The sequence below is a fragment of the Protomyctophum bolini genome (genome assembly GCF_963924005.1).
Source record: "Protomyctophum bolini genome assembly, chromosome: 4".
Classification (NCBI taxonomy): Eukaryota; Metazoa; Chordata; class Actinopteri; order Myctophiformes; family Myctophidae; genus Protomyctophum; species Protomyctophum bolini.
In genome coordinates this window covers 34730045-34757984 of record NC_137865.1, presented here as the reverse complement: position 1 = coordinate 34757984, position 27940 = coordinate 34730045, and the positions used below count along the sequence as shown (strand labels likewise).

Here is a 27940-nt window from a genome sequence, read left to right as displayed (position 1 = left end):
AAATGGAAATTGCGGAAATGGTAATTGCGGAAATGGTGGAAATGGACATTGCGGAAATGGAAATTGCGGAAATTGCGGAAATGGAAATGCGGAATGTCAGAACAGGTCAGCTCCGTATATGGAGATGTAAGGGTGGCAGCGGGGGAAGTGTCTTGAGTGTACAGCATGGGTTTGAGGAGGTCTAGCCATATATGGAGCGTGTCTTGAGTGTACAGGGTTTGATGAGGTCAGATCAACTTGAGTTGAGTACTGCAACATACGGTTGCAGTAGCCTACTGTTGAGTTCCAAGGATTTACTCGTGACGTTACAGTCAAACACAATGTTGGCCATCGCACCAACACTGACGTACTCTTTATAATCGTGACAGTCCTTGTTAATTTCATTCAAGAAACATTACTTCTAGTAGGTACAACTAGCTAGAGTTGAATACCACACAAGCATAATTATAAATTATTATAAATAATTATCTTACTATATTACAAGTTTGATTTAAAAAAGCCAGGGAGGAAGTCATATTTTGTTAAAATAGTTTATTTTCAAAAGCGTCACCATTATTGATCCGTTTGTGCTTGAATTATTACTGTAAGTGTGTTATGCATAATAACATTGTGTTTACAGGGGGAATCCTTGCATTTCATGGCAGTGTTAAAGTTATAAAAACATACAATCTGGTGTATGAACATCAAACAAAAATATATTATCATAAATACAAGTTTCATGTATGAATGTATTCATTTGCTGTCGTTAAATATAATCATTGGCTTTAAACGTGTCAGTCATTAATTAGTTCACTCTCCAAAATCTAGAAACCATATGTGGCACAGAGGCTGAAGGTAAAGGTTGTTAATGTTCAGTGTTATAAAATCACCATCATTTATGTCAAGTGTTATAACTCACCATATGTCAACAGAAGTGTTATAACTTATGTCAACAGAAGTGTTATAACTCACCATATGTCAACAGAAGTGTTATAACTCACTATATGTCAACAGAAGTGCAGAAGCAGAAAAGCAACAGTATGATTTAAACACGCACTCATTTTCAACCTATTCTTATACAGTATATCGGGGGTCATCAATGTGTCTGTGGCAAAAGACTTGAGTTGTCTGTGGCAAATGTTAGATTTCATTTTTTACACACGATTATAATGTTCTTATAGTTTCATCAATACCGAATTACTGAATGTCGACAATTCAGGTTTACGTCATAATATGATTTACTACAACAGAACATTAGTAGGAGTCAACTTGTACTAGTCGTTCACAAATGCTATTTGCAACTTGCAAGGACCCCCTTAACTTTGAAAGTGTACAAATGGAACACCATTTGAACAGTCTCAGAGTTACAGACACGTTATCGTCATTCAGGGCTAGTTCGTTATGTGTTTCTGGTGATATTGTCCACACATTTTGTATGTCTATAGCAAACATTTAATTTGGACAAAAATGTCCACCACAAGTCAGCATGGAGATGAACCATGCAGTATTCTGGTCCTTACTAATGCTCATCACTCTGTGTCTTATTGGTGGGATATGGACATTTCTTATTGGTGGGCTGTGGACAGTTCTTATTGGTGGGCTGTGGACAGTTCTTATTGGTGGGCTATGGACAGTTCTTATTGGTGGGCTGTGGACAGTTCTTATTGGTGGGCTGTGGACAGTTCTTATTGGTGGGCTGTGGACAGTTCAGCATGACTGAAATAGAAGCCCTTGTTCTAGCATTATTTTGTTTTTAAATGATGATCTGGGACAGAAACCGAGTCGACAGAAGTTGTACCATCTTATATGAGCATCAAGTTGAAAATGGGGTGAAGTAGTCCTTCAGGTATTAAAACAGTGTTTGGGTTCCTTCATTTCTCTTTCTGTCACTCACACGGTTAAACACGTGTCACACTCCCATTCCACGTCACGGTTGGCACAATGATCCTTTTCTTTGGGTCAGCGCTCAGAGGCAGCTTTGGCTAAAAGATAAATAAAAACAAAACACATTTGGATAGGTTACATTTGAGTCTGATGGTGGTCGATATGTCAGTCAGACCACCTGAGTCATAGTAGGCCTACTCTTAAAGTATCCAAGGTCCACCTGAGTCATAGTAGTAGTATGATATAGTATGATGATGATGATGATGATATCAAAAGTTTTTTCTTTTTAAATAAAAATAAATCAAATAATTGAATTACAAACTAATCAAAAAGTATTATAAAATAATAATTAATAAGTAGTGAAAATAGCCAATCTACAAGCTCACAACACGTGTAGTGCACTTGTAGATCTACCACACCCGGTCAAGTAATTTCCCCAAATTCAAGGTACCAAAAGTTAACTCTGAACTTGGTAGATCTGCTTTTAGCTTCTGTGGCCCTAATAAATGGAATGACCTGCAAACGCCTTTTAAATTGACCACATTGGTACCCTTGAGTCGTTTTAAAACCTTGGTGAGCATACAGACCCCCACAATATGTAACAGTTTTTAGAACGTTTTGAAATTTGTCTTTTTATTTGTAAACCTATGTAATTCACATGTATACCTTTAGTTTTTTTCTTTTCCTGATCTTCTGATGTATTGTGATGTTTTTCTATATGATATTGTATTACTGACACTGAAAATGAGTTTAATTACTCTGTGTTATTTCGAGAATAAACAAAACTTGAATGAATGGTTAACATTTCAATCTTATTGGATCTTCATCAGGTATACTGTAGTATTCAGTGAGAGGGGCCTATGTGACAGGGCCTGACATCCATATAGGCAATTCTAGTAGGCTAATAATTACATAATAATCACATACGAAGTCAAAGTTAAAGTCGTATACGATTTGTCACACACGTTACCGCAGTGGAATCTGTTCTCCGCATTTGACCCATCTCTTGGAGCGATGAGCCGCAGCCAAGGAGTGGGGCTTTATTGGCACCCCAATCTAGCCTGGCTAATAAGCCAGTCCGAATCAGCCGTTGGGGGAAAATAATTGCCCACACGACAGTGTGATTTGAATCTGGCTTATTAGCCAGGCTAACCCCAATCATAAGACAACACTTTAAAGTCATGTAATCTTCAACTTGTATTCTGGTTAAGCAATGACCCCCACTACTGTAGTCCTCCAACAATAATAACCTTTCGACTCACTTCTGGTATACTGCTTAAACGCCAAAACAATTATACTATACTACACAAACCTTTTTTTATACCACACAAAATTACATTTAATGGCTTAGACTAAAACACTACTCACGGGAGTAGGTTTCCAGTGAAGTAAAGTAACACCCCAGAGAACCAACACACAACACCACCCAGAGAACCAACACACAACACCACCCATGAAACAACACAACAGCACCCAGGAAACCAGCACAACACACAAAAAAGAAAGCAATATCTGCACACCAAAGCAATAACCACAATTTAATTATCTTATTCACAACATTTCTGTGGACTTCGTTATTGGATGCCTGATGAAGGTCATCAGAAATGCTGTGAAATACTGAAATGTTGTGCATAAGTGTCTTAAATGTAGTGGCTTGCTTTGTCCTGTAACGCTTGGAGGGACACTCCAGTATAACGTTTCTTCTTTTTCATGAACCAAAGGAGCTATAACTCCATCCATCCACCAGGGAGAAGTGGAGAGGTTTACCTGCATGTGTGTCACCATCTCCCCAGCCACTCGCTTCCTGCACAACGACGACAATACATGCGTTACCAGGCTGGTGTTGTACAACAATCATCATCATTTTTGATTGCCATCCCCAGTTCCTGCTTACTGATGCATGTGTCCCTAGCGATGACAGGGGAACGACAGTTTTTTACCTCTGGTCTGCTTTGAGGCAGGACTCCAGATAAGAAGGGAATTAACATATAACCTCATGATCAGCTCTGTAGCAGTGGCCGGTAAACTGTTCTCCTGGATCGGACTAGTGGGACAGGGGGAAGGTTACAATTTAGGCAATTTAGGTTGCTGTATATTAGAGACGTCGATGAGTGGCTCTTCCAAGAGAGATTTTGCGATCTCATTAGAAGGCGAGTGTAAGTGCCATCCAGCCGTTTCTCGAATTTCTTTGAAAGTGCAGCTTGTCTCGGAGCCAGAATCGGCTTGACGGTCATCCTAATTGAACTGGGATGATCAGATCTTATGCATGTCATTGGGTTAGACAACAATAGCACTGCTCCTACCATGTGATTCTCATGCACACTCCGTCAAGCTTGTGCTGTCACTTCACCATAATCAAAACAAATATTTGCAGCAGGGGCATTATTGCAGTCGCTGTACCGCTCACTGTTGTGACGAAAAGAGAGCTCTCTGTCTACAGAGCAATCTTCGTTCCTACTCTCACCTATGGTAATGAAGGTGTGGGTCATAACCGAAAGAAAAAAGGTTGCGACTACAAGAGGCCAAAATGAGTTTTCTCCGACGGGTGGCTGACATCTCCCTTAGGCCTCACTCACACCTACGTATACATCTAGCATACAACAATGTTGTATGCTAGATGTAACATACAACATCTTAAGTGTCATGGCTGTCCCAATGCAATTCCAATGGAAGTCACATGGTTTGATACAACATTTTTGCCTACAAGCTGATGTATGTATGTTGTATGTGTTTCGACTGCCCCCCTCCCCCTCATACAACACGTTTGTCGCTTCAAACCACGTGACTCCCATTGGAAATTAATTGCGAGCTTGCAACAGTCAACAAGTCTCATGCATCAGCTATACAACATTCTGTTGTGACAGTGTGAGTGAAGCCTTAGAGATAGGGTGAGAAGTTCAGTCACGTGAGAGACTCAGAGTAGAATCGCTGCTTCTTCGCCTGGAAAGGAGCCAGATTAGGTGGTTCGGGCATCTGGTTAGGATGCCTCTCGAGTGTCTCCCTAGGGAGGTCCCTAAAGGATGACAATTAACGAGGGCAATCAAATTGAAGCTTATTCTCACTGTGTGTGCATGCGTGGGCTCTAACCTGCCAACAGCTTGCTCTTGCGCGAGGCCTCAGACGCCAGTGCATGAGACACTGTCATGATTCTCTCCTGCTGTTGTACAACGGAGTCCAACTCACTGAAGTCCACAGGAATCCAGTGTCCCGAAGACATCTGCAAGTTCTGCACACTGACGCACGCACACGCGCGCGCACACACACACACACACACACACACACACACACACACACACACACACACACACACACACACACACACACACACACACACACACACACACACACACACACACACACACACACACACACACACACACACACACACACACACACACACACACACACACACACACACACCGATTTGCTTATTAAAACGACAATACACTTCATGATGGCAAAATAAAAGCATAACATTAATGCATTTCCACTGTTTTCTGGAAACTCAGGAGACTCTTGATGCGTTGGGCCTTGTGTACAGTGATGTGTTAAAGTGTATACCTGGACTTGGCCAGGAGACTCTTGATGCGTTGGGCTTTGTGTACAGTGATGTGTTAAAGTGTATACCTGGACTTGGCCAGGAGACTCTTGATGCGTTGGGCTTTGCGGTGACGATCCTCCAACTCGTCCTGGCTCGGGGGATCGTCGGGGTCAGATTCCACGTAGCGCTCAGGGATGGGGACCTTCCTGGGCCTGCCCAGCTGGAAGGAAGGAAGCAAGCAGCAGCAGTGGTACATGGGAAAAGTTACTCAAAATGATTTACTTAAAGATGGAGTGCCATGATTTTTGTACTTTTTCTGTTTTGCATGTGTCTATGGAGTTAACATTATTCAAATAGACCATGTGGTTCTAATATTCAAATATATCTTCCCTGTGTATATTTGGGAGTCAAAAGGCCCCATCGAAATAACATAATTTTAGTGACATCAAAACCCTAACCCATTTAGTCTAGTTTTTAGTCTAGTTTTAGTCTAGTTTTTATTTGTTGACAGAATTGTCAATATATTATTAGGTCTTAGTTTTAGTCATCATAGCTTAGTTTTCATTTAGTTTCCATTTAGTTGCTGTCAGTTAAAAAAGGTAGTCGATGAACATTTTTTTGTCATAGTATTATAGTCCACGAACACAACACTGGTTTATCATCACCTCTAGGCTGATGTCCAGGTCATATTCAACAGGCTCCATGTCCACCTCTCTATGGGGCGTGGCTGTCGCCGTCATCCACTGCTCTGATTGGATGCTCTGTCTGTCCGTCATGTGGCCCCGCCCCTCATCGCTCTGGCCCTCGGCCCCCAGGCGCTCCTCAAGCAGATAGGCTCCTCCCTCAAAGACCTGGGGAGGCGGTGCAAGTGAGGTGGCTCCTCCCTCAAAGACATGGGTAGGCGGTGCCAGTGAGGTGGCTCCTCCCTCAAAGACCTAGGGAGGTGGTCCCAGTGAGTGTGATTAGGGCAGTGTTTGAATGTAGGCAGTGCCAGAATGTGACCACAAGTCATTGTAGTCCAGAATGTGACCACAGGTCATTGTAGTCCAGAATGTGACAATTTACAATTTAGGCATTTAGCAGACGCTCTTGATCCAGAGCGACTTACATTTAAGCACAGGTCATTGTAGTCCAGAATGTGACCACAAGTCATTGTAGTCCAGAATGTGATCACTGGTCATTTTAGTGCATAATGTGACCACTGGTCATTGTAAACCAGTATGTGACCACAGGTCAATGTAGTCCAGAATGTAACCACAGGTCATTGTAGTCCAGAATGTGACCACAGGTCATTGAGTCCATTTCATTTTTTGTTATTATCTCCTCCATCTTTAGCTTTAAGAAAACTGCTGTAAATAGAAAGACTACTTTCCTTAGTGGAAGCACTCTGAGCCCCCCACCACACGTATAAACGGTACTTTTTGGCCAAAAAGGGATTTTCTTTCTTTAAAATATTCTCTATGAGGCAGTTCTCTGGGCAATATCAGTAGAGGGCGCAGCGGAGTAACTAAAAATGTTTTTTTTCCGGTGGAAACAAAATCCCTTTTTGGCCAAAAAGTACAGTTTATACGTGTGGTGGGGGGCTCAGAGTGCTTCCACTAAGGAAAGTAGTCTTTCTATTGACACAACGCGAATTTGTTTTGGTGAGTAGCAAAAACGTTATTTTTATTTACACTAAAGAGTAGAGGCTGATCTGCATTCATGCGAGCGGCGGAAGTTGATAGTAACATAGCTCTAATGCAACGCATTAGAGCTATGGAACAGAGCTAGGTTTAGACCTGGTCAAAGTGAACCGATAGGCTACTGAACTCCACAGGAAGTGAAGGTTTTATTGTCTCAAGAATACTGGCATAGAATCTGGATTGGAACTTGTAAAGATTTGGCTTTTGGTGAATGGTTTTTGAATGTTAGGTGGTGAAGCTGTTAGGTATGTGTATAAGGTTTTCAAAAAGCTGTGCAAACGAGTTGGGTGCGCCCCCTATTGGTCTGTTTGCACTAACTCAAATACTAGATAGGTATAGGTATGGTTGAAAACCAAAATTATTGAAAAAAGAGATTTTTCAATAGATTCTGTTACTATTGGGTGTGCAAAATAACATACGAAAAACTAGAAAGGCATCGTTTTCAAGATGGCATCCACGATGGCTGCAGGGAGCTAAAAATCATATTATTCTTGAATAAATAATATGATTACATGCATATAACGCACTTTTATTCGTGCGACGTAAAAGAAAAAAAAAAGAAAAGCACACGTGGGTTCTATTCTGATGTTTTGGATTCTAGTCAGGGAAATTAAATAGTCAAATTGGTTTCAGAATGTTTTTCATTTAGGAAACGTTAAAAGGCCTTTAGATTTTTGTCTTCTCACTGGGACAATATACAGACATTAATGCCCAATCTCTTCTGTCCAGAATATTTAAACAGTGGACATTTCTGATCTTGCCTACAGACTGATGAGCTTACTTTGGGGCGGGGGGGGGGGGGGGGGGGGAGATTTTGAGGGATATCATGTTTAGGATTTAGGGCTGTATTTTTGTCCATGCTAAACCCCTTATGCGTAAACTACTTTGCTTTTTTTTGGAAAAACATTTTTGAATAGTTAAAATAGCCAATCTACATCGACACGTTGTGAGCTTGTAGATTGGCTATTTGAACTATTCAAAAATGTTTTTCAAAATAGTAAAAATGAGCTTAGGGATAAGGGGTTTAGCATGGACAAAAATACAGCCCTAAATCCTAAACATGATATCCCTCAAAATCTGTAACAAGAAGTGTAACAAGTGTAACAAGAAGATATAGCACTATATATAGGCCTAAATAAAATGTGACCAAAATGTGACTTTCTTCTTTCTATTCTTAAATAGACGCACGCATGTGCGCGCGCACACACACACACACACACACACACACACACACACACACACACACACACACACACACACACACACACACACACACACACACACACACACACACACACACACGCACACACGCACACACACACACACACACACACGCACACACCTTTTGGCAAGTGCAGTCTATTATGTGCTGCTTATTTGTGAGTGATCATTTAAGACAACATCAATGCCATGCATGCATCCTTCCATCATGATGGCCGGTGGCCATCAGTAGCCAGGCTGCATTCCCATGCTTTACAAGAAGCATCCCATTGCGTAGTAGTAGTCTGTTCATGCCACACGAATCGCGCACACACGCACGTGAACGCTATCGCATCCCTATTTTGGACATTATATCATAATAGGGGAACATTTGGCAGAAATGGCAGATTTACAAGCTCAACACGTTGTATGAGCTTGTAGAGATCAATTTTCAGCAAAGAGATTTGGTGTAGAGAGAAAAAAGGAACCAAGGTATAGAAGTATAGGGTTTCAGTTTTCAGTGGTTAGGGAAAAAAACAAAACAAAACACATGCATGCATAATAATCAAACCCCCTGCTGCCAATTAAAGATAGGAAAAACACAGCCAGAGGACATTCAGAAGCAGGAAGTCTCTTTATTGTCGAGCGCAGTTCTCTTACTACATGATAGAAAAGTTACAGACGCTCAGAATAGGTCGTGTGTTGTTGCTTCCCGATTACATAGAGTTAAGCTGTGATTAGCAGTTCAGTTTGTCTATAAGTGCTCAACTAATTTAACGCTACCCCTCTCTACTGAGCTCTTTCCTTTGTTATGCTTCTTTCACTGATCTGAAACATGGATGGGGGAAAGCAATATGGCAGAAACACGCAGGGAAGGAGTGGCACAGGTTGAGAATTACATATCCACTGAGATCTAGACCATGTATACACATAACCAAATGGATATGGCGTACAGATCCATTTGGTTACGTGCGTGTATACACTCTTACTTTTGAAATCGTCGCTGTCTGGCACAAACCAGCTAACTCAATTGATCAGGTTTTTGATTTTCTTTCGTACATTAGTGCTATTGAACACCCTTTACGTCTGTGTGTGGGTTAAAAAAAACAATATTGAATCAGTGAAAAGTATTAAAAAGCACTTCGGCCAAAAACTCCTAACTCCACTTGAGCTGGATGTTTTTTTTCATTACCCGAACAAATTATATTTTGGTGGTTATGTGGTGTGCCCGGCAAGCAGAGAAATGTATGTTGTTGCTAATTAAGGTACAATATACACTTAGCTAACTCTGAGATATATAGTTCCCACCATATCCCTCCAACCATGTCAGCATTGTCTTCTGAAACCATTATAAAAACTATATAAATCCAAATACACATTATTTGGATAATTGAATACACAATATAATGGTCAATCTCGTTTTTAGCATTTCTAATTAACTGTTTCTGCAATGTTGCTTCAACCTACCCAATCTGTCTGTGATGTGTAAAACTATGCATACAGTATATATACTATAGGCTGTTTAAAAATACTCAATATACTGTAGGAATACGTCAACCTCCACTGTGGCAGTGTACAATAAGTATCAACCACAGTCAAGTAATAAAAATATCATTTCGGTTAATAAAACATGAAAGTATGAAAACGTAAGAAAATGTAAACATGTTATTTGCTGATATGAAAGTATGGAATAATAAATATATAGAATATGCTCTGGCTGTTATGGTTTGAGGATGAAGAAAAAGAAAAGAAGTTAGTCGGGAGGCAGCAGAGTTGATTAAGTGTGTATTGCTCAGGCTTAATTTACAGTATACTTCATTGTATGATCGATGGTGTTGCGGGGGGATGTACAAGCTCACAACGCGTCGCCACACAACACATTGTGAGCTTGTGCATCGGCTATTGTTAGGTCACAACACCATTGTACAAATGAGTATGAATCAGGCTTCAATGTGTTACTAACAAAACAGAACACAAAGGGGCGATGGCATGTTTTGAGTTAGTTCTCATATAGCACTCTACGGCCCACACTGTTATATCAAAAGGAAAAGTACGACATTTTGAACTTTTAGTTGTTCATTCTTAACTAGAATTATTCCTAAAAAACAGATATCAATCATCATTTTCATATAAGGTGCAAAAGGTTGTTGAAAACATGAAGCTATTAGCTTAAAATGTCCAATTGTCTTATCTTACACAGATGAAATGTACCACAATGACCTCAATAGAGGTTTGTGGATAATGTGGCTTTGTAGCTTTGCAGTGTTCTCAATGAGGTAAAGAAGCATGTCAGCCGACTAATCACTGCGAGTAAATATATAGTAAATATGTATCCTACTGTGAGGATGTATGGGGCGAAATAAACAGAATGAAATTAAATTCAAAATGTCATCAATATTTCTTTAGTAATTTGTAAGTGATGAGCAGCCTTTAAGCTAGCGATTGCCACAACAAACTGATTCTATGATAGCAATGCATGCACAAAGTGATTGATAATAAAACCCAGTGGATCAGAAGGTGATAATAAAAACAGTGGATCAGAAGGTGAATAATATGATGAAGGCAAAATGAATTAAGGACTCATCAGTGAAACAAATTAAGGCACTTGGATTTCGTCTGAGGAAAAAGAAAGCGGGGGATGAGGTGAGATTGTGATTTTGTGCCTTTAGCATTAGCATTACCCACTCTCTTCATATCTTCAACCTGAAAAACCGTATAGATATATTCCTCAATTCTCTCGATAATATGCTCTCTAAATATACCAAATCTCTACAAAATAGACCTATACAAATGTATACTGAAAATATCCCATTTTAAAATAAATAAAAGTGTACATACATGTTTCCCTCTGTTCGTCTGTTATCAAAGTAGTTTTCTTTCAGCCTGGCCCCGTTTTCCTAGAGTTGCCATAACGTGGATCGGTTATTACACATCACCTCCTTCAGTATCTAGAGCTTCACAAAATGTAATCACCACTTTCTGCGGCCAACTAGATGTCCCTACAGTGTTGTAACACAATGCTAATGGCATTTAAGCATTTATTTTACCCCTACAAATACATTTATCACACTGTAGTGTAGAATATGAGACATAATAATATTTTTTTGTTTTTTTTGCATTGCCAAAATACTTCGTTAATTACAGTATAAGCAGGCAATAAGTATATTGCCTGCATAAATTTGCCAAACTCATCACTGAAATAAGTGACTTGATAAAATGTTCCCGATCGACGTACATGGCAGACACGGCTAGGAACACAGGGCCACACGGGGGGGGGGGGGGTATTCTTTAAAGATAAAGAGAAAAGTGGAAGGAAGAAACTTCTGCTCCCCTCCTTTTCTCAGTGGATCTACATTCAGCGTTGTGTCAGTGAGATGCCACAAGAGGGCAGTGATATTAAGTGGGTTCACTATACCTTTAAAAATAAATAAATAACACGAGCACTAAAAACAGGGAGTGACCGTCTGTCTCAGTCCAAAACTAGCCAGGCGACCCCCCCCCCCCCCCCGCCCCTCCTCCTCCCGTGTTAGTTCCCAAAGTTCTCGGCAAGCCCCTTCTAGCTTACAGCATCAGCCACGCTAGCTCGCTAGCCAGCCAGCCAAAGCCAGTGTCGTCGCCCCACCTTTAGCCCGAGGTTAGTAGCCGCGGCTAACAGCCGTTGGTCACACACACACACACACACACACGCGCGAGAGAGAGCGTTAGCATGTTAGCGTCCCAGTTGATTAGGTTATCATGTGGCAGGGGAGGGCTGGGGCGTGTAGCAGCAACGATGGTGGTGGTGGTGGTGACTTTGAGTGTCCCTGAGCCTGCTGCTGCTGCTGGGAGCTGTGGGGTAACGTACGGAGGCTGCTGGCTCCCTGGAGGAGGAGGAGGAGGAGGGGGGATGCTGGGAGACGGAGACGCAGGACAGACGCTCGCCCTGTGCGCTGAGGTTGCGCTTGCGCTCGCGCACCAGCGCCCTCTGGTGCCTCTTCATGCGCTCCAGCTGCTCCTCTGCGCTCATGCGGCCACGCTGCTGCTGGCCACCACCGGGGGGAGCCACCCCGCCACCAGGCAGAGGAGGGGAGTCAGCGGGAGAGGACAGGCGCTCCAACGCACTCCTGGGTCGCTCCTGGAGGGGGGGATGTAGAGTTACAGAGAGGAGGGGAGCAGTTGGGAGAGAGGGAGACAGGCAAGTAGGAGAGAACGAGAGAGAGAGAGAGAGAGAGAGAGAGAGAGAGAGAGAGAGAGAGAGAGAGAGAGAGAGAAGAAAGAGGGATACACTGAGGGAGGGTTGGAAGAGAGAGGGGCAGCAGATGAAATGTCGCAATAACATGAAAGGCGAAGAACAATGGACATGCAGGTAGGTAAGGAGTGAATGGAAAGATGATGGAGGGAGATATTGATGACCATGAGAAGTAAAAGCGATATGGGAGGGTGAGGACCGAGAGAGGTGAGGAAGAGGACAGGAGGGGAAGGGCACAGGAGGGGCGTGCGATAGGGAGAAATGGATGGACGGACGGACGGACGGACGGATGGATGTGGTCAAAGAGATGGGGCAGGTGAATAGTGAAGGAGGGAAAGGAAAGAAGAATGGGGGGAAAAGTTTGGACACAGACGGCTGCAATTCCAAACTGGCCCCCGTAAAGTATGAGTGCCGCCTGCTGGACCAAAGTGGTATGGCGCTTGGGTGGGATGCAGTACTAAGTTCCAACAGTCATTGGTCCGACAACGACAACCTACCTCAAACCCTAACCTAACCATAACTGCAAGCACGGAGCAGCGCATGTTCGCCAACCTTAATCCGGTCGTTTTCGCATGTCGGACCAATGACACCCCCCTGGGTGCCGGTGATTTCAGGGTATTCCACTACCCCCCCGTAAAAAAAAATCAGGGAAAAAAACTTGCTTGCTTAACTTGCTCTCGTTTCCATTATATCGCTAAATAATCCAAATCGTTCATATTTTGAACGAGAGGCGGATGAGAATGAAGCACTTAGTATATCCATCTGATCAAAACCACGGAGAGCTCCCTAGATTAGCAGATACGAGGCATTCTTTCTGCAGCGGTAAACGGGAAGTAAACGGAACCGCGCATGAATGAAGCACGAAGCGTACGGTGGCCTTAGAGTCCCACTCAAAAATAAAAAAGGTCGGATGGACAGAACCTGTTATTCATCCCTCACGCTTCTTGATTATTGAATTAATGGAAAACGTCATGGATAAAATAATGGGTAGGTTTATAATAATAATGACTAGTGGTGACTCACTCTGGTTACGGACTCCCCAGGAACCCGCCTTAAGGTGACGTAGGAGGAGACGGAAGTGGGCTGGTTCAATTGAGACGAGGAGCCGTACAGACCTGGACAGACAACACACGGTGTGGAGTGGGAATCATGACAGTGAAGTAGAATCTAAATGTACATCTCAGTACTATAGTAGTAGTTGTTGTAAAGGAAACCAGGCCAAGCATCAAATAACCACCAGTTGAACTCATATGCCATAGTGTCGGAGTAAATAAGTCACAGACTGTATTCTGGGTGAATGTAATGCACAATCTATGTAAAGGTGAATGTAATGCACAATCTATGTAAAGGTGAATGTAATGCACAATCTATGTAAAGGTGAATGTAATGCACAATCTATGTAAAGGTGAATGTAATGCACAATCTATGTAAAGGTGAATGTAATGCACAATTTATGTAAAGGTGAATGTAATGCACAATCTATGTAAAGGTGAATGTAATGCACAATCTATGTAAAGGTGAATGTAATGCACAATCTATGTAAAGGTGAATGTAATGCATAATCTATGTAAAGGTGTGTGAATGTGTGAATGTAATGCACAATCTATGTAAAGGTGAATGTAATGCACAATCTATGTAAAGGTGTGTGAATGTGTGAATGTAATGCACAATCTACAGTATGTAAAGGTGTGTGAATGTGTGTGTGTGAATGGGTGAATGTAATGCACAATCTATGTAAAGGTGTGTGAATGTGTGTGTGAATGGGTGAATGTAATGCACAATCTATGTAAAGGTGTGCGAATGTGTGTGTGAATGTAATGTACAATCTATGTAAAGCGCCTTGGATGGATAAAGGCGCGTCCCATACGTTTTAGCATAGTGTGAATAACATGTAGGCTTAATTTATCAGTGGTAGTATACATAGTAGTAAAGGTAGTCTACCTTTACTAGGGAGAGTCTGGTAGTTCATTTCAGACGCTGCGTTGCTGCGGCCCAAGCCAGGAAGCTCTGGTTCACTCAGGTACGACCGCAACTCCTGCCAGTGAAAAAAGGTTAGAGGACTTTAGAGGGTTTTTTCAGGCATTTTGTAACAACTCCTGCAAACTTTGGAAGCCAATCAGCACGTCTGTCTGTCTGTCTGTCTGTCTCCTCTTCTCTCACACCAACTAACTGCATGTCCTCTTTCACTTCATCTTCTCTTTGATCTTCCTCTCAGCAATGTTCTACCAATACGCTCACTATTCCTCCTCTGTACATGTCTAAACCATCTCACTATCCCTCCTCTGTACATGTCAAACCATCTCACTATCCCTCCTCTGTACATGTCAAACCATCTCACTATCCCTCCTCTGTACGTGTCAAACCATCTCAGTCTGGCCTCTCTGGCTTTATCTCCGAAACATCTGACATGCGCTGTCCCTCTGATGTACTCGTTCCTGATCCTATCCATCCTTGTTACTCCCAGAGAGAACCTCAATAGCATAATTTTCTACACTCAGAAAAGAGCTACTGTACCTAAATGTGAGTAAATGGTAAATGGTGCATTTATATAGCGCCTTTATCCAAGGCACTTTACATAGATTGTGCATTACATTCACCCATTCATACACCGATTGCGGCAGAAGCCATGCAAGGTACCAACCAGCACATCGGGAGCAATTTGGTGTTCAGTGTCTTGCCCAAGGACACTTCGACATGTAGACAGGAGGAGCCGGGATTCGAACCGCCAACCCATGGATCATTGGATGACCTGCTCTACCTCCTGAGCCACAGTGAGCATACCTGGCAGTCTCCATTGACAACACACTCTCTGTCTCTCTTCCGCTCGTCTGACTGCCTCTTGAGACCACGGACTGATGTGTGCCGAATGACTGACGCCTCTCGGGGGAGAGGTGGGATCACAGGGGGCGTGTCTTCATAGTCATAGAGGTGGGGCAGAGGCGGCCTGGGCGGGGCGCTTTCCTCAGCCTGTGTAAAAAATAAATAAACAACCATGGAAAAAACAGTGATCATTAACACAATCGGTGCCGGGATGCCTTCAAAATAGGAGCTCTGGGGTACCAGAAAGACTTTTACTTTTACTTTTACTCTGAAGCCCCCCCCCAACTTCTAGCTAGCAGCATCACTATGGGGTGATTATTTAGGGCCATACCATCATTATTGCATGTTTAGCCTAATGACGACAAGCTATCATGTATACTTTATTATTACTGCCGACAAATTCCCAAAGCATATCACAGTTTTACACATACACATTTTCCTACCTTCCAGGAAGCCATCTGTTTTTCAGTATGGTATTAAAATACAACTTGCAGTCAAGAGACTCAAACATTTTTACAATGTCAATGTTACATTAGCATTCTGCAGTTTAAAGTGCGGACTGATTTTTGTAGTGTAGCTGGAAATAGCCCTGGACACTCACCCACTTTGGCACAGTGCTGTGAGGCAGCGTCTGGGAGCTGCGGAGAGGCGGCTGGAGCATGGCGCTCTGAGAAGGCACTGCGGGCTCCGACAGTGAAGGCACTAGTTTCCTCTCTTAGGTTAGAGAGAGGGTATGGAAAATGGTAAATGGTGCATTTATATAGCGCCTTTATCCAAGGCACTTTACATAGATTGTGCATTACATTCACCCCTTCACACAGACATTCATTCGGGTTCGAACTGGGAACCTTGCGGTGGCCATCCGGCCACTCTACCGCCCCGGTACCGTATGACAATGACATGCAACGTGCAACAACAGATCATGTGCTGGATAAAATTATATGTATCTAGAGTAGTAGTAGTAGTTCTAGGTGTAGTTGTAGTTCTAGGTGTAGTTGTAGTTCTAGGTGTGGACAGCCCTTCAGTTCTGGGTGTAGCTGTAGTTCTAGGTGTAGTTGTAGTTCTAGGTGTGGACAGCCCTTCAGTTTTGGGCGAAGTTGTAGTTCTAGGTGAGGACAGCAGATGGGAGTATTGCTGTTCTTCCTACCTGGGTTGTGGACGGAGCTGATTGTTATTTTGTAGTTTGCTTTGCTGGCGCTCAAGCCGCCCATCACGTCCTCAATCCTCCACAACTCACGCTTAATTTGGGCTTTCTCCTGCTGAGGTGGGACACAAAGCAGCCAATGAAATGATCACAATGAAATGAAATGTATGCAGGCATGTGCAACATCATATTTTGAGTGGTAAGGTCATTCACTATGGGTCTTACCTGTGGAGTGGTATGGCCATTCACTATGGGTCTTACCTGTGGAGTGGTACAGTCATTCAGTGGGTCTTACCTGTGGAGTGGTACGGTCATTCAGTGGGTCTTACCTGTGGAGTGGTACGGTCATTCAGTGGGTCTTACCTGTGGAGTGGTACGGTCATTCAGTGGGTCTTACCTGTGGAGTGGTACGGTCATTCAGTGGGTCTTACCTGTGGAGTGGTACGGTCATTCAGTGGGTCTTACCTGTGGAGTGGTATGGTCATTCAGTGGGTCTTACCTGTGGAGTGGTATGGTCATTCAGTGGGTCTTACCTGTGGAGTGGTATGGTCATTCAGTGGGTCTTACCTGTGGAGTGGTACGGTCATTCAGTGGGTCTTACCTGTGGAGTGGTACGGTCATTCAGTGGGTCTTACCTGTGGAGTGGTACGGTCATTCAGTGGGTCTTACCTGTGGAGTGGTACGGTCATTCAGTGGGTCTTACCTGTGGAGTGGTACGGTCATTCAGTGGGTCTTACCTGTGGAATGGTACGGTCATTCAGTGGTACGGTCATTCAGTGGGTCTTACCTGTGGAATGGTACGGTCATTCAGTGGTACGGTCATTCAGTGGGTCTTACCTGTGGAATGGTACGGTCATTCAGTGGTACGGTCATTCAGTGGGTCTTACCTGTGGAATGGTACGGTCATTCATGTGGGCCTGCAGAGCCGTCCTGAGCTGCTCCACGGAGCTCTCCAGAACACTGTAGTCTTCCCAGGCCCGTGACATCTCCTAAAAAGGATGACACAAGTTTCATCAAATGTTCTGACACACAAAAGAAAGTGGAACAATACAATCAAAACTAAATGTATGTACAATTGAAAGTCAAAAACTCCAATAAATCAATTTCTATGTACCAAGATCACTTGATGCAGAAATTCACACGATGGTCTTTAGGGTGGTTGTGTTCCATTTCATATCCTTCTCCTGTCACAGCAGCTCACAAATCTCACAAATAGGAAATGTAGCTCAGTTTTCACTCCATGCGCCCGTGCGCGCCCGTGCGAGCATGGACGCACGTTAGGTGGAACATCGGGTCCCGTACCGTGGAGACGCGTGAGATCACATGACATAGCAGCGGTCCCGTACCGTGGAGACCAAGCCCCCAGAAAGGCTGGCCAACGTTGTAGCTGAGTAGTGGTCAGAGCTGGTACTGCAGGTGGGCCCCTGAATTTAGCATGAAGAAACCCCACGCCGCTGGGGTCTATGGCCCTTATTTATCACTTTATCGCGTTGATAAATAAGGGCCTAACACTCTATCCTTTATATAACTATGGTGGAGACGCATGAGATCACATGACATAGCAGCGGTATCCCGTACCGTGGAGACTCGTGAGATCTGAGCTGTGATGGCGACCAGGTCTTCCTGCAGCAGCCTCTGCTGGTAGGCTATCTTCTGGCTGTGGGCTGGCTGGTCCTGGTACTGCTCCATCTGCTGGTGGGACACGTCCAGCACGCTCTCTAGCTTATCCTGACACAGCGAGCCATGCAGGTGGAGGAGGGATGATGAGACATTCATGAGGAAAAGGAAAAAAAAGAGAGAGAGAGAGAGAGAGAGAGAGAGAGAGAGAGAGAGAGAGAGAGAGAGAGAGAGAGAAAGAATATGAACCAATTTAGACCTGAGGCCAATTCTAAAAAAAGGCTTCTAAATACTGACAGTTTTCTGAAAAACCTCTTTCTAAAAAATGGTGGAAAAAGTTAATTAAACTAAGCAGAGATCTCTAAAGACTAGTAAGAGTATTCATATACCATAATAATTATGTGCACAGCATTACCCAGTTCTATTGTACAAATAACTTACAAAATATAGTGGTCCAAACAAAGCCTATAAGTTAATAATAATATGCTAACCGGAGCGAAGCAACCAGCGTTTTAGTGCCTTCATAAGAGCATACTTTATCTCATCTCACCAAATTAGAAGATTAGTACAAAAATGGCGTCATCGAGATGTGATTCACCATGTTAATGATTTTGTTCAGACCTCCAGTTCTAGGAAACACAGAATGGGGGGACCTTTTTTAAATTATTTGGACAGCTGTAAGGTATATTAATGATATAGTAAAATGTTGAAAATGAGTTAACTGGGGGGTCGCCGGCCAATTACATATAATCTTGGAGCTCCTTGACATGAAATAGTTTGAGAACCACATATATATATATATATATATATGTGGAAACAGGTTTTTCAGAAAACCTGATTTAGAAGACATTTTCTAGACTCTGGTCTCGGGTCTTTAACATTGCGAACCTTGTCTTCCTTTAAGGAGCTGATGTTTGCTTCCAGTTCCTGCAGAGTCTTGTCCTGCTCACACAACTGACTCAACTTCACCTGCAGGGGGAGACAGAGGCACCATTTACATACTGGCATTAAAAGATAACTAGACCGGTGCCCGCCTGTAGAGCACCAAGTCGGTAACGATGGAGTTGGAGGCAGAGGCCTTTTGTGGTGGTTCTGGACAACCGTGTGGTAAACTTGATTTCTCACCTGAGGAGCCTATATCCAGAATTACAGTATGGCACACCAGGCAATATCTGTTTTGCCTTGCCGTCTTGTCTTTTTTAATGACAGGATTTTGGGTCTGGGTTATTTCTCGACCTCAACAACTAGTCTCTCCTCATCCATTGCTCTACATGTCCGTATCTCCTGCCCGGATGTACAAAAGAGACATTCTTCGGCGAGGCTGGAAATAGGACAGTGTTATACCTAAGTGCTGCAGGGCAGCTCAGCATCACAAACGCCAGCACACGCCTACCCGCCGGTGTTAGGGTTGCTCATAGCCAATAACAGTTAGGCAGCAGTGTGTTTTGGGCTTTGGGGGCAGAAGATCAAAAAGATGCAGAATAAGTTAATTTTGTAGAGGTGCGTTCAATGCAGAAAAAGTTTCTAGGATGGTTTCACGATGTTCCTACTTACGTCCACGTCACTTTCTGCCACTTTGACTGGTTTCTGATCTTTCACCGTCTGGCTTCCAAACACCTAGAGATTAGAAAACAAACATTTGAAGATGCTGGATATGAGGTCAAAGGACCAGTGACTACAGAATCTAGATGCTGGATATGAGGTAAAAGGACCAGTGACTACAGAATCTAATACGAAGCAAAGATGTATTGGTCATTAGGGTGTAAAAATGCATCATGAGTCATGACGCATCAATCTTATAGTGTAGGATTTCAACTGCATGCATTTGGAATGCTATAAATAAATTATGTTTTGGCCCATATTAAATGTGACGAAATATGGCACTTTTTGAAGATAATTGTGTGAGATAAATTGAAGCTTTTTGTATCATTCATATTCCCTGTTGTCCACCAATACAGAGTAAGTCGGTTGAGTTACATGTGTGAACTGTGAATTCAAAATACCGGTAGTTCTGCAAATTGAGTGCCATCAAATCATTGTAGATTTTATGATGCATTGAATAACACCCTAAAGAATCATACGCAAAAAGAATCATTGTGAGGTCAGATATTTACACCCCTAATGGCAGTGGTGGAAAAAGTAACAAAATGTTTTACTTAGGTAAAAGTATAAATACTGCAATGTGGATGCACTATGTTAGGTATTCAAAATGTACTCAAGTAAAAGTACAAAAGTATTGGCATCAACATGTACTTAAAATACTAAAAGTAAAAGTACTCATATTGCAGAATGTCCCATTTGAAAAGTGTGTCAAAATGTGTGCAAAATCTTTTGAATTTAGCTGATCTATACACTCACAATGCATCGCATCGCGACACATTGTGAGCTTGTAGATCGGCTACAATCTCCAAAGTAACTAGAAACTAAAGTTTTCAAATAATTGTAGTGGAGAAAAAGTAAAGAGTTTGGCTCTGAGATGTAGTGGAGCAGAAGTAAAAGTATTGGAAATTGGAAATACTCAAGTGAAGTAAAATACCTAAAAATTGTACTTAAGTACAGTACTTAAGTAAATGTACTTAGTTACTTTCCACCACTGCCTAATGCTCATTCATACATTCCCTTGCATACTATACATAAAACATAGCATGGGTGAACTATTGGCACACAGAAACAGCTCTTGCCATGAAAATAAGAATGGCTATGGATACAAAGAAGCTCAGAACTATAACACCATACCATGCAGAATGTGGGAACCCACAACCAAAACATACAATATTACACATGAGGTGTTTTAGTGGGGAATTGAAAGGGTTCTAACATGCTACTACTTTTCATTATGCTATTCTTTTTCATTATATGACAATATGAGACAGCACAACCAAGGGGCCACAGCCACAACCACGGGGCCACAGCCACGGGGCCAAAGCCACAGCCACAGCACAACCAAGGGGCCACAGCCACAGCACAACCAAGGGGCCACAGCCACAGCACAACCAAGGGGCCACAGCCACGGGGCCACAGCCACAGCACAACCAAGGGGCCACAGCCACAGCACAACCAAGGGGCCACAGCCACAGCACAACCAAGGGGACACAGCCACAGCACAACCAAGGGGCCACAGCCACGGGGCCACAGCCACAACCATGGGGCCACAGACACGGGGCCACAGCCACAACCATGGGGCCACAGCCACGGGGCCACAGCCACAACCACGGGGACACAGCCACAGCACAACCAAGGGGCCACAGCCACGGGGCCACAGCCACAACCACGGGGACACAGCCACAGCACAACCAAGGGGCCACAGCCACGGGGACACAGCCACAGCACAACCAAGGGGCCACAGCCACGGGGCCACAGCCACAGCACAACCAAGGGGCCACAGCCACGGGGCCACAGCACAACCAAGGGGCCACAGCCACGGGGCCACAGCCACAACCACGGGGACACAGCCACAGCACAACCAAGGGGCCACAGCCACGGGGCCACAGCCACAGCACAACCAAGGGGCCACAGCCACAGCACAACCAAGGGGCCACAGCCACAGCACAACCAAGGGGCCACAGCCACGGGGCCACAGCCACAACCACGGGGACACAGCCACAGCACAACCAAGGGGCCACAGCCACGGGGCCACAGCCACAGCACAACCAAGGGGCCACAGCCACAGCACAACCAAGGGGCCACAGCCACGGGGCCACAGCCACAGCACAACCACGGGACCAAAGCCACAACAAAGAGGCCACAGCCACAACCACGGGGCCACAGCCACGGGGACACAGACATAGGGCCACAGCACAACCACAGGGCCACAGCACAGCCACGGGGCCACAGCCACAACAAAGGGGCCACAGCCACGGGGCCACAGCCACGGGGCCACAGCCACGGAGCCACAGCCACGGAGCCACAGCCACGGGGCCACAGCACAACGACGGGGCCACAGCACAACGACGGGGCCACAGCCACAGCACAGCCACGGAGCCACAGCCACGAGGCCACAGCACAGCCACGGGCCACAGACACAACAAAGGGGCCACAGCCACAGCACAACGATGGGGCCACAGCCACGGAGCCACAGCCATGGGGCACAGCCACGGGGCCACAGCCATGGGGCACAGCCACAACCACGGGGGCCACAGCCACGGGACCACAGCCACAGCACATGCACTGCCGAGTCGTCCCATGCCTCTACTCAACGTCAATGCCTTCTTCATCATGTCATGAGGAGAGGCTACATTAAGCCACAGACGGTGCTTTGAAGCAATCAGATGTAATTTCTCTATGTATCCCAGGTGCATAGGCTAAATAGACAAACTCACACACGTAATAGACTGTACTGTACATGCGTATACAGTACCTGCATACTGTATAAACATGCATGGGATTTCATGGGATGTTTTTTTTTCTCACACACAAAGGGACCCTGGGAAGGCACACAGATTATGAGCATATGCCCTAGCTACACGCTAACAGCACAGGCACATGGACACATGAATGCTGTACACACTCAGAGCTTACGTTCATTAGAGGCCTGAGGGGCCCGGCAGTGCAGTGTAGTAGCAAACTGTGAACTGCAAGGATCAGCGGCTCTAGAGCTCTGATCTGGGAGTCAGAAACCACACACACAAACACACACACACACACCCCAAAAGCCGTCATCACAAAATGGCGGCTGCTTTAGTTGGTTTTGGGGTTTTTTGAGGGGGGGAATGAAATAACTAGTAGTTAATACTGTTAGGGTGTTAGCATTGGAGGACAATCTGGCTGGGTATCGTTGGCATAACACAGTTTTTCTACTTTTTTAACTGTAAAACCATGTCTAAAAAAAAACCACTTTTCTTTGGCGAATTGAAACGTGATTTCAAGATACAATTGTATACATTATACATTATTATACTAATAATGTATACAATACAATGTACATATAATATTAATAAAATTATTATTATTATTCACACATTTTGGGTACTTGTCTTTTAGCTATGACGAATCAAATAACTGTGAATAAGAAATTAAAGGTAGAGTAAGTGATTTCACTTAATTCAAATATCACTTATTTTTTTGTTTTGTTGTGATAATCCTCTCTACTATAGAGTGTGCTGACCATATAAGGAGTTCCTCCCTGTCCCCAGTTAACCCCTGGGGGTCAAAAAACCTTAGGTTTCGTTTTTGACTCTCTATCCTGATTGGACGAAGGCTTAGGTCCCACAGCCAAAAACGAAACTTAAGGTTTTTTGAGTGAAATCACTTACTCTACCTTTAAATAATATATGATACTATTCAGAAATAATATTGCTTAGGGTGTTCGGTTAAAAATTGTGTGTGAATCAATGCTAAAACCAAAATTCTATGGCCAGAGACCCAGCCCTTGTTGTCGGTTATATCAAGGCTGTGAGCAGCACCATTAGTCAACACAAGAATGCAAGAGAGAGAAGAGAGGGACAGACAGTCAGGAGGACTCTGTCTCCATGTCCCACCTTTAGGTCCAGATATTCCAAGTCCTTTTTCAGCTGCACATAAGTGTCATCGGCCTGCAGGGTGAGGAAATAAATAACAAACAAATGGATATGGATTATTGCTTTGAGGAAACAAGGGTCAAATTGCCTTTTGTCATACTGACAAGTCGTTAACCATATACATCTAAACACAACAGGTACTGTACTGCAGATGCCATTCATTCATTAATTCATTCCTTCATTCATTCCTTCATTCATATACACCACACGCACAAACCGGCTGCCTTCAAACACTCATGGGGCCGGCTACACACATGTGCACGTGCACAGACTGCACACGCAGGTACACGCACACACAAAGTGTGTTCACAAACACAGACACAATAAAATATATGATTTTAAACAGACAGACATGTTTTTTTTAATCTTTCTGTAGCAATAAACACATACAACTACAAGCTGCAGATGAAAATCAGCCCACAAAAAAACAGCTCTGCTTTGAAGCCGGTTTGCATTACTAAAACAAACAAACTTGAAACATGGCCCTAATGTGAGACACTGACTGCACATCAAAAGCACAGTTGATGAAACATCAGCTAACCAATAAGCCAAAGCATGGAATGGTTTGAAGTTAATGCCAATTAGCGAACGGCTTAGGCTATACATGCTAGTGGCTGCGACAGAGAGGCTACTTAACATGTGTGGATACTTAGTCTTAAGCTATACATGCTAGTGCATACATGGGCGACTGGCGGCACCATCACTTAATGCGGCCGTTACAATTCCAAACATGACCCGCTTTATTTACTTCAGTCTATATATTGACTAGTATTAAAATGTTATTGTCTTTTAATGTCCAATGTATTTGTATTTAGTTCATAAAGTTAACATAACTATAACTAAATGCATTTGGAATTATATAAAAAGGTTACTTTTCAGGGTTCCAATTAAAAAAATAATTCAGTATTTCAATTCAAATATAGCAAAAATAGCTACAAGCACAAAACGTGTCGCAGTGCGACGCATTTTGAGCTTGTAATCGGCTATTTTTGCTACAACAGTAATATATATGCAATGTGGCCCATCTGGAGTGAGTGTGGAACTATAGTGGCCCTCTGGGGTGAGTGTGGAAATATAGTGATTGAGTGTGGAACTATAGTGGCCCTCTGGAGTGAGTGTGGAAATATAGTGGCCCTCTGGAGTGAGTGTGAAACTATAGTGGCTCTCTGGAGTTAGTGTGGAACTATAGTGGCCCCCTGGAGTGAGTGTGGAAATATAGTGGCCCTCTGGAGTGAGTGTGGAACTATAGTGGCCCTCTGGAGTGAGTGTGGAACTATAGTGGCCCATGCCATCGTCAAAGTTTCCCACACCTGTGCTAGTGGCTACGACCAAGAGGCTACTTAACATGTGTGGATAGTGAAACTAACCATCATCACAATGTGAAAGCTAACTGCACATGCTATGACTAGCAGAGCTTAGCAGCACGTAGATATGTGGATGCTAGCGATATAATGGATGGTGTCACCAAAGCCACGACGATATGGAAGCCAACCAAGCTTGTCAAGAAAGCTGATGGTTTTGGAAGGCTGCTGATCCATGACCGATAAGGTCACATCACTAAACCACTGCATGGGCTTTTGGTAGAGGTTGCTAATAAAATCTCTGTGACTTATTCTACCAAAACCAGTTGTGCTGTTTCAGCCAGTTTTACAGGCACTAAGAGAAAGAGAATATTCGCAATATTTCAATCAATGTCTGTACTTTATGTACAGCATTCATACATACTGTACATACACAATAAAAGGCACAGGGACCTACTGAAGATCCACAGCCAACTTTTATTGTTTGTCATTCTTCTCCTCAAGGAATATCTATCATTATTGACTGATAATAATTGTGACCAATTCACTTTATGACCACTTAAAGGCAACCTCTACCAGCTGACGGTGAAGGACAAATTAAGACGGGCTTTCCATGCGGATCCCCCCACCTGGGAGTCACTGGGCCTCAATGGGGCAGAGAGACCCGAGAGAGCGACGTGGGACATCGTTGAGAAGCCGGGGTTGAGGAAGGGATTGGTGGTGGAGGAGGTGGAGGTATTATTGTTAAGGAGGTGGTGGTGGTAGTTGTAGGGGTCTTTTGGGCTGTTGAATTGCTGGAGATGGGCGAGGGTGTGGTGACGTACGGAGGCCATCTTGGCCTGGTGGCGCCGTAACTGGATAAGGAGCAGCGTGAGCTCCTCAGGCTGGGAGGCATCGTAGGACGTAAAAAAACAACAACAACATACCCTCTACTTCTCTGCTCAACTTGTTAATTATCCTTTAAAGATATGGTAAGTCATATTTTTTGGTTAAAACAAAGGTTCAATCACTATATTCTGATCGTAATCATTGCTATAGAGTGTTCAGTAACATTTTCAGGTATGTGACAAAATTTCAGGCAATCACGAGTAGCTATTTATGAGCTTAATTTCTATAGTGTTCCAGTTACAATTGTGTCTGCTCATTTCATCGTGTCATCATTTACAATGCCACTTGTTTAATCTGCATCCTGAGTGAGTTCTCTATCCTGATTGGATAAAATTGGTATCCCAGTTTCAGTTTTGTTTCTGAAAATGCATTTTTTTTGTTTAATAAAAAGCTGGAGAGACATGGAGACTCCTGCTACTGCAATAAACACTATATATAGCAATGGGTACTATCACAATATGGAGATTTTTGTACACTTATTTTAACTAAAGAAAATCACTTTACCTTTAATGACAGTCTGGGTAGCCAAGTCTCTTGAAAAACAGTGTACTGCACGGGTGGCTAATCTGGACCACAACAATGTCTCTAATCGGTTTCTGACAGATTTTCGTCTGTGCGCCAAATCTCTCTGCGTGTGTGAGGGGTGTGGGTAGTACCTGCTGCTTCCCTGATTCGCCAACCCGAGCTGAGACGTGTATTCACATTTCACACCCATCAAAGATAAAGAGTAGGAAAGCTGTAGCAGAAGCCTTAGAAGTAGATGGCGATCACATTTCACATCCACTCACAAAATGAGAAATTACTTTTCTGTCCAGGAGGACTGCCAACACATCATTTGAATCGCTTTCAGAAATCTGGGGGTCCTTTGAGAAAAGTTTGAGAACCACTGTATATTGTACACTAAAAGGAACAGAGCCTTAATTAGTATCATCGGTAACACCTGTGAAGGACGTAGGGAAGGGTCCCAGAAGTAGGAAGAGTTACACCGGGGCTCCACCGGGCGCGTCAGCGTCGCGTCTCCATCACCGTCAGGGAATGTTCCCTTTTTAATCAATGAAGGATGGCTCCACTGCCCGCGTTGCGTTGCGTGACTGCATTAAAATTGCTCCAGTTCGTTTTTTGACGCAAAGCGCCCGGTGGAGCCCCGGCGTTATTCTGTGTGATAGAGCCTGGCTATTGGCACATGTTACAGGGAGGAAAGCTGGGTGGGGAAGGAGTAGAAGGATCTATACTGCTGCTGCACCAGCCATTCTTAAGGAGCTGTGCTGGTGCCTGCCAGGGGGTTGTTGATAGGGAGGAACACAGAAAGGTGTGGGTGAGGGTTAATTGGCTAAATTTGGAGGGAAAAAAAGGGGTGGGAAAATTATTGGCTACTTTAAATACAAATAAATAAATAAATAGCTTTTGAATAATACACGTAGAGTATAGTCCCCATTAGAATGTTGTAATCCCTTAGAGTTGTAATGATTTAAGGCTTACCGTTTTGCCATGAAGGCTGGGGGCGCTGACTGTGTGTGTGATGTAGCCTGTTGGAGGCATTGACCGCCTCTCGATGGTGGCAGCCTGCTGACAACGCATTATTATAGCTTAATTCAAATTAAATGTCTTTCTTTCTTTCCCAATTAAAACTCAAACTCAAACAATACCCATGGTTCTCAACCATCAATGTAAACACATGAATAGAGGGGTATTGTGGTAACATATGGTAACATGTGGCACTGAACATAATTATTGTCTGGGAAGGGAATTGTCTAATTTCCAGAGTCATTTAGCAGCATAATGTTCTGGGCTGCGCTTGACAACACCTTCCAAGCTGTTTTAAGACATATTGTGCACACATGGATACAAAACAAACAAGCACACTAAAAACCCCACTAGCACTGATTTATGAATCCACAATGAAAAAGGAACACCTGTCACTGTGCTTCGAACGGCACGACAAAAACGTGATGTTTACAAGGAAATCAAGGGCCACGCCTTACATTCAGGACATGATCCACCCCTCCATACCTTCCCACACACTTGATCAGCTAACACATCAGGAGACACAATTCTGATGAATTGGAGATGGAGGATCCTGATGTAAACAAGTCTTAGTGCTTTTTCTCATAGTAGTTTTGCATTGACCTTCGTTTGAACT

At 43.6% G+C, this 27940-nt stretch overlaps 1 protein-coding gene across 10 annotated transcripts in view; it reads right to left on the bottom strand.

Annotated features, from left to right (window-relative positions):
* Nucleotides 1-53: 53 nt before the first annotated feature.
* The window catches only part of LOC308314145 (pleckstrin homology domain-containing family A member 7-like), a 140432-nt gene continuing 112545 nt past the window's right edge, over nucleotides 54-27940 (bottom strand). For 6 of the 10 annotated variants that reach the window (XM_080761575.1, XM_080761580.1, XM_080761581.1 and 3 more), the window contains 17 exons: nucleotides 27280-27366; nucleotides 23573-23626; nucleotides 19650-19712; nucleotides 18984-19064; nucleotides 18057-18206; nucleotides 17366-17467; nucleotides 16482-16593; nucleotides 15936-16048; nucleotides 15296-15481; nucleotides 14456-14549; nucleotides 13538-13629; nucleotides 12131-12400; nucleotides 6070-6339; nucleotides 5491-5624; nucleotides 4951-5096; nucleotides 3631-3667; nucleotides 54-1961 (listed from right to left, as the gene is read on the bottom strand). In XM_080761575.1, the coding sequence (XP_080617701.1) occupies nucleotides 3642-3667; nucleotides 4951-5096; nucleotides 5491-5624; nucleotides 6070-6339; nucleotides 12131-12400; nucleotides 13538-13629; nucleotides 14456-14549; nucleotides 15296-15481; nucleotides 15936-16048; nucleotides 16482-16593; nucleotides 17366-17467; nucleotides 18057-18206; nucleotides 18984-19064; nucleotides 19650-19712; nucleotides 23573-23626; nucleotides 27280-27366 (1980 nt within the window). In that variant the 3' untranslated portion in view covers nucleotides 54-1961; nucleotides 3631-3641. The remainder of the gene's footprint in view (nucleotides 1962-3630; nucleotides 3668-4950; nucleotides 5097-5490; nucleotides 5625-6069; nucleotides 6340-12130; nucleotides 12401-13537; nucleotides 13630-14455; nucleotides 14550-15295; nucleotides 15482-15935; nucleotides 16049-16481; nucleotides 16594-17365; nucleotides 17468-18056; nucleotides 18207-18983; nucleotides 19065-19649; nucleotides 19713-23572; nucleotides 23627-27279; nucleotides 27367-27940) is intronic. The other 4 variants (XM_080761579.1, XM_080761577.1, XM_080761578.1 and 1 more) reach the window with 4 other exon arrangements.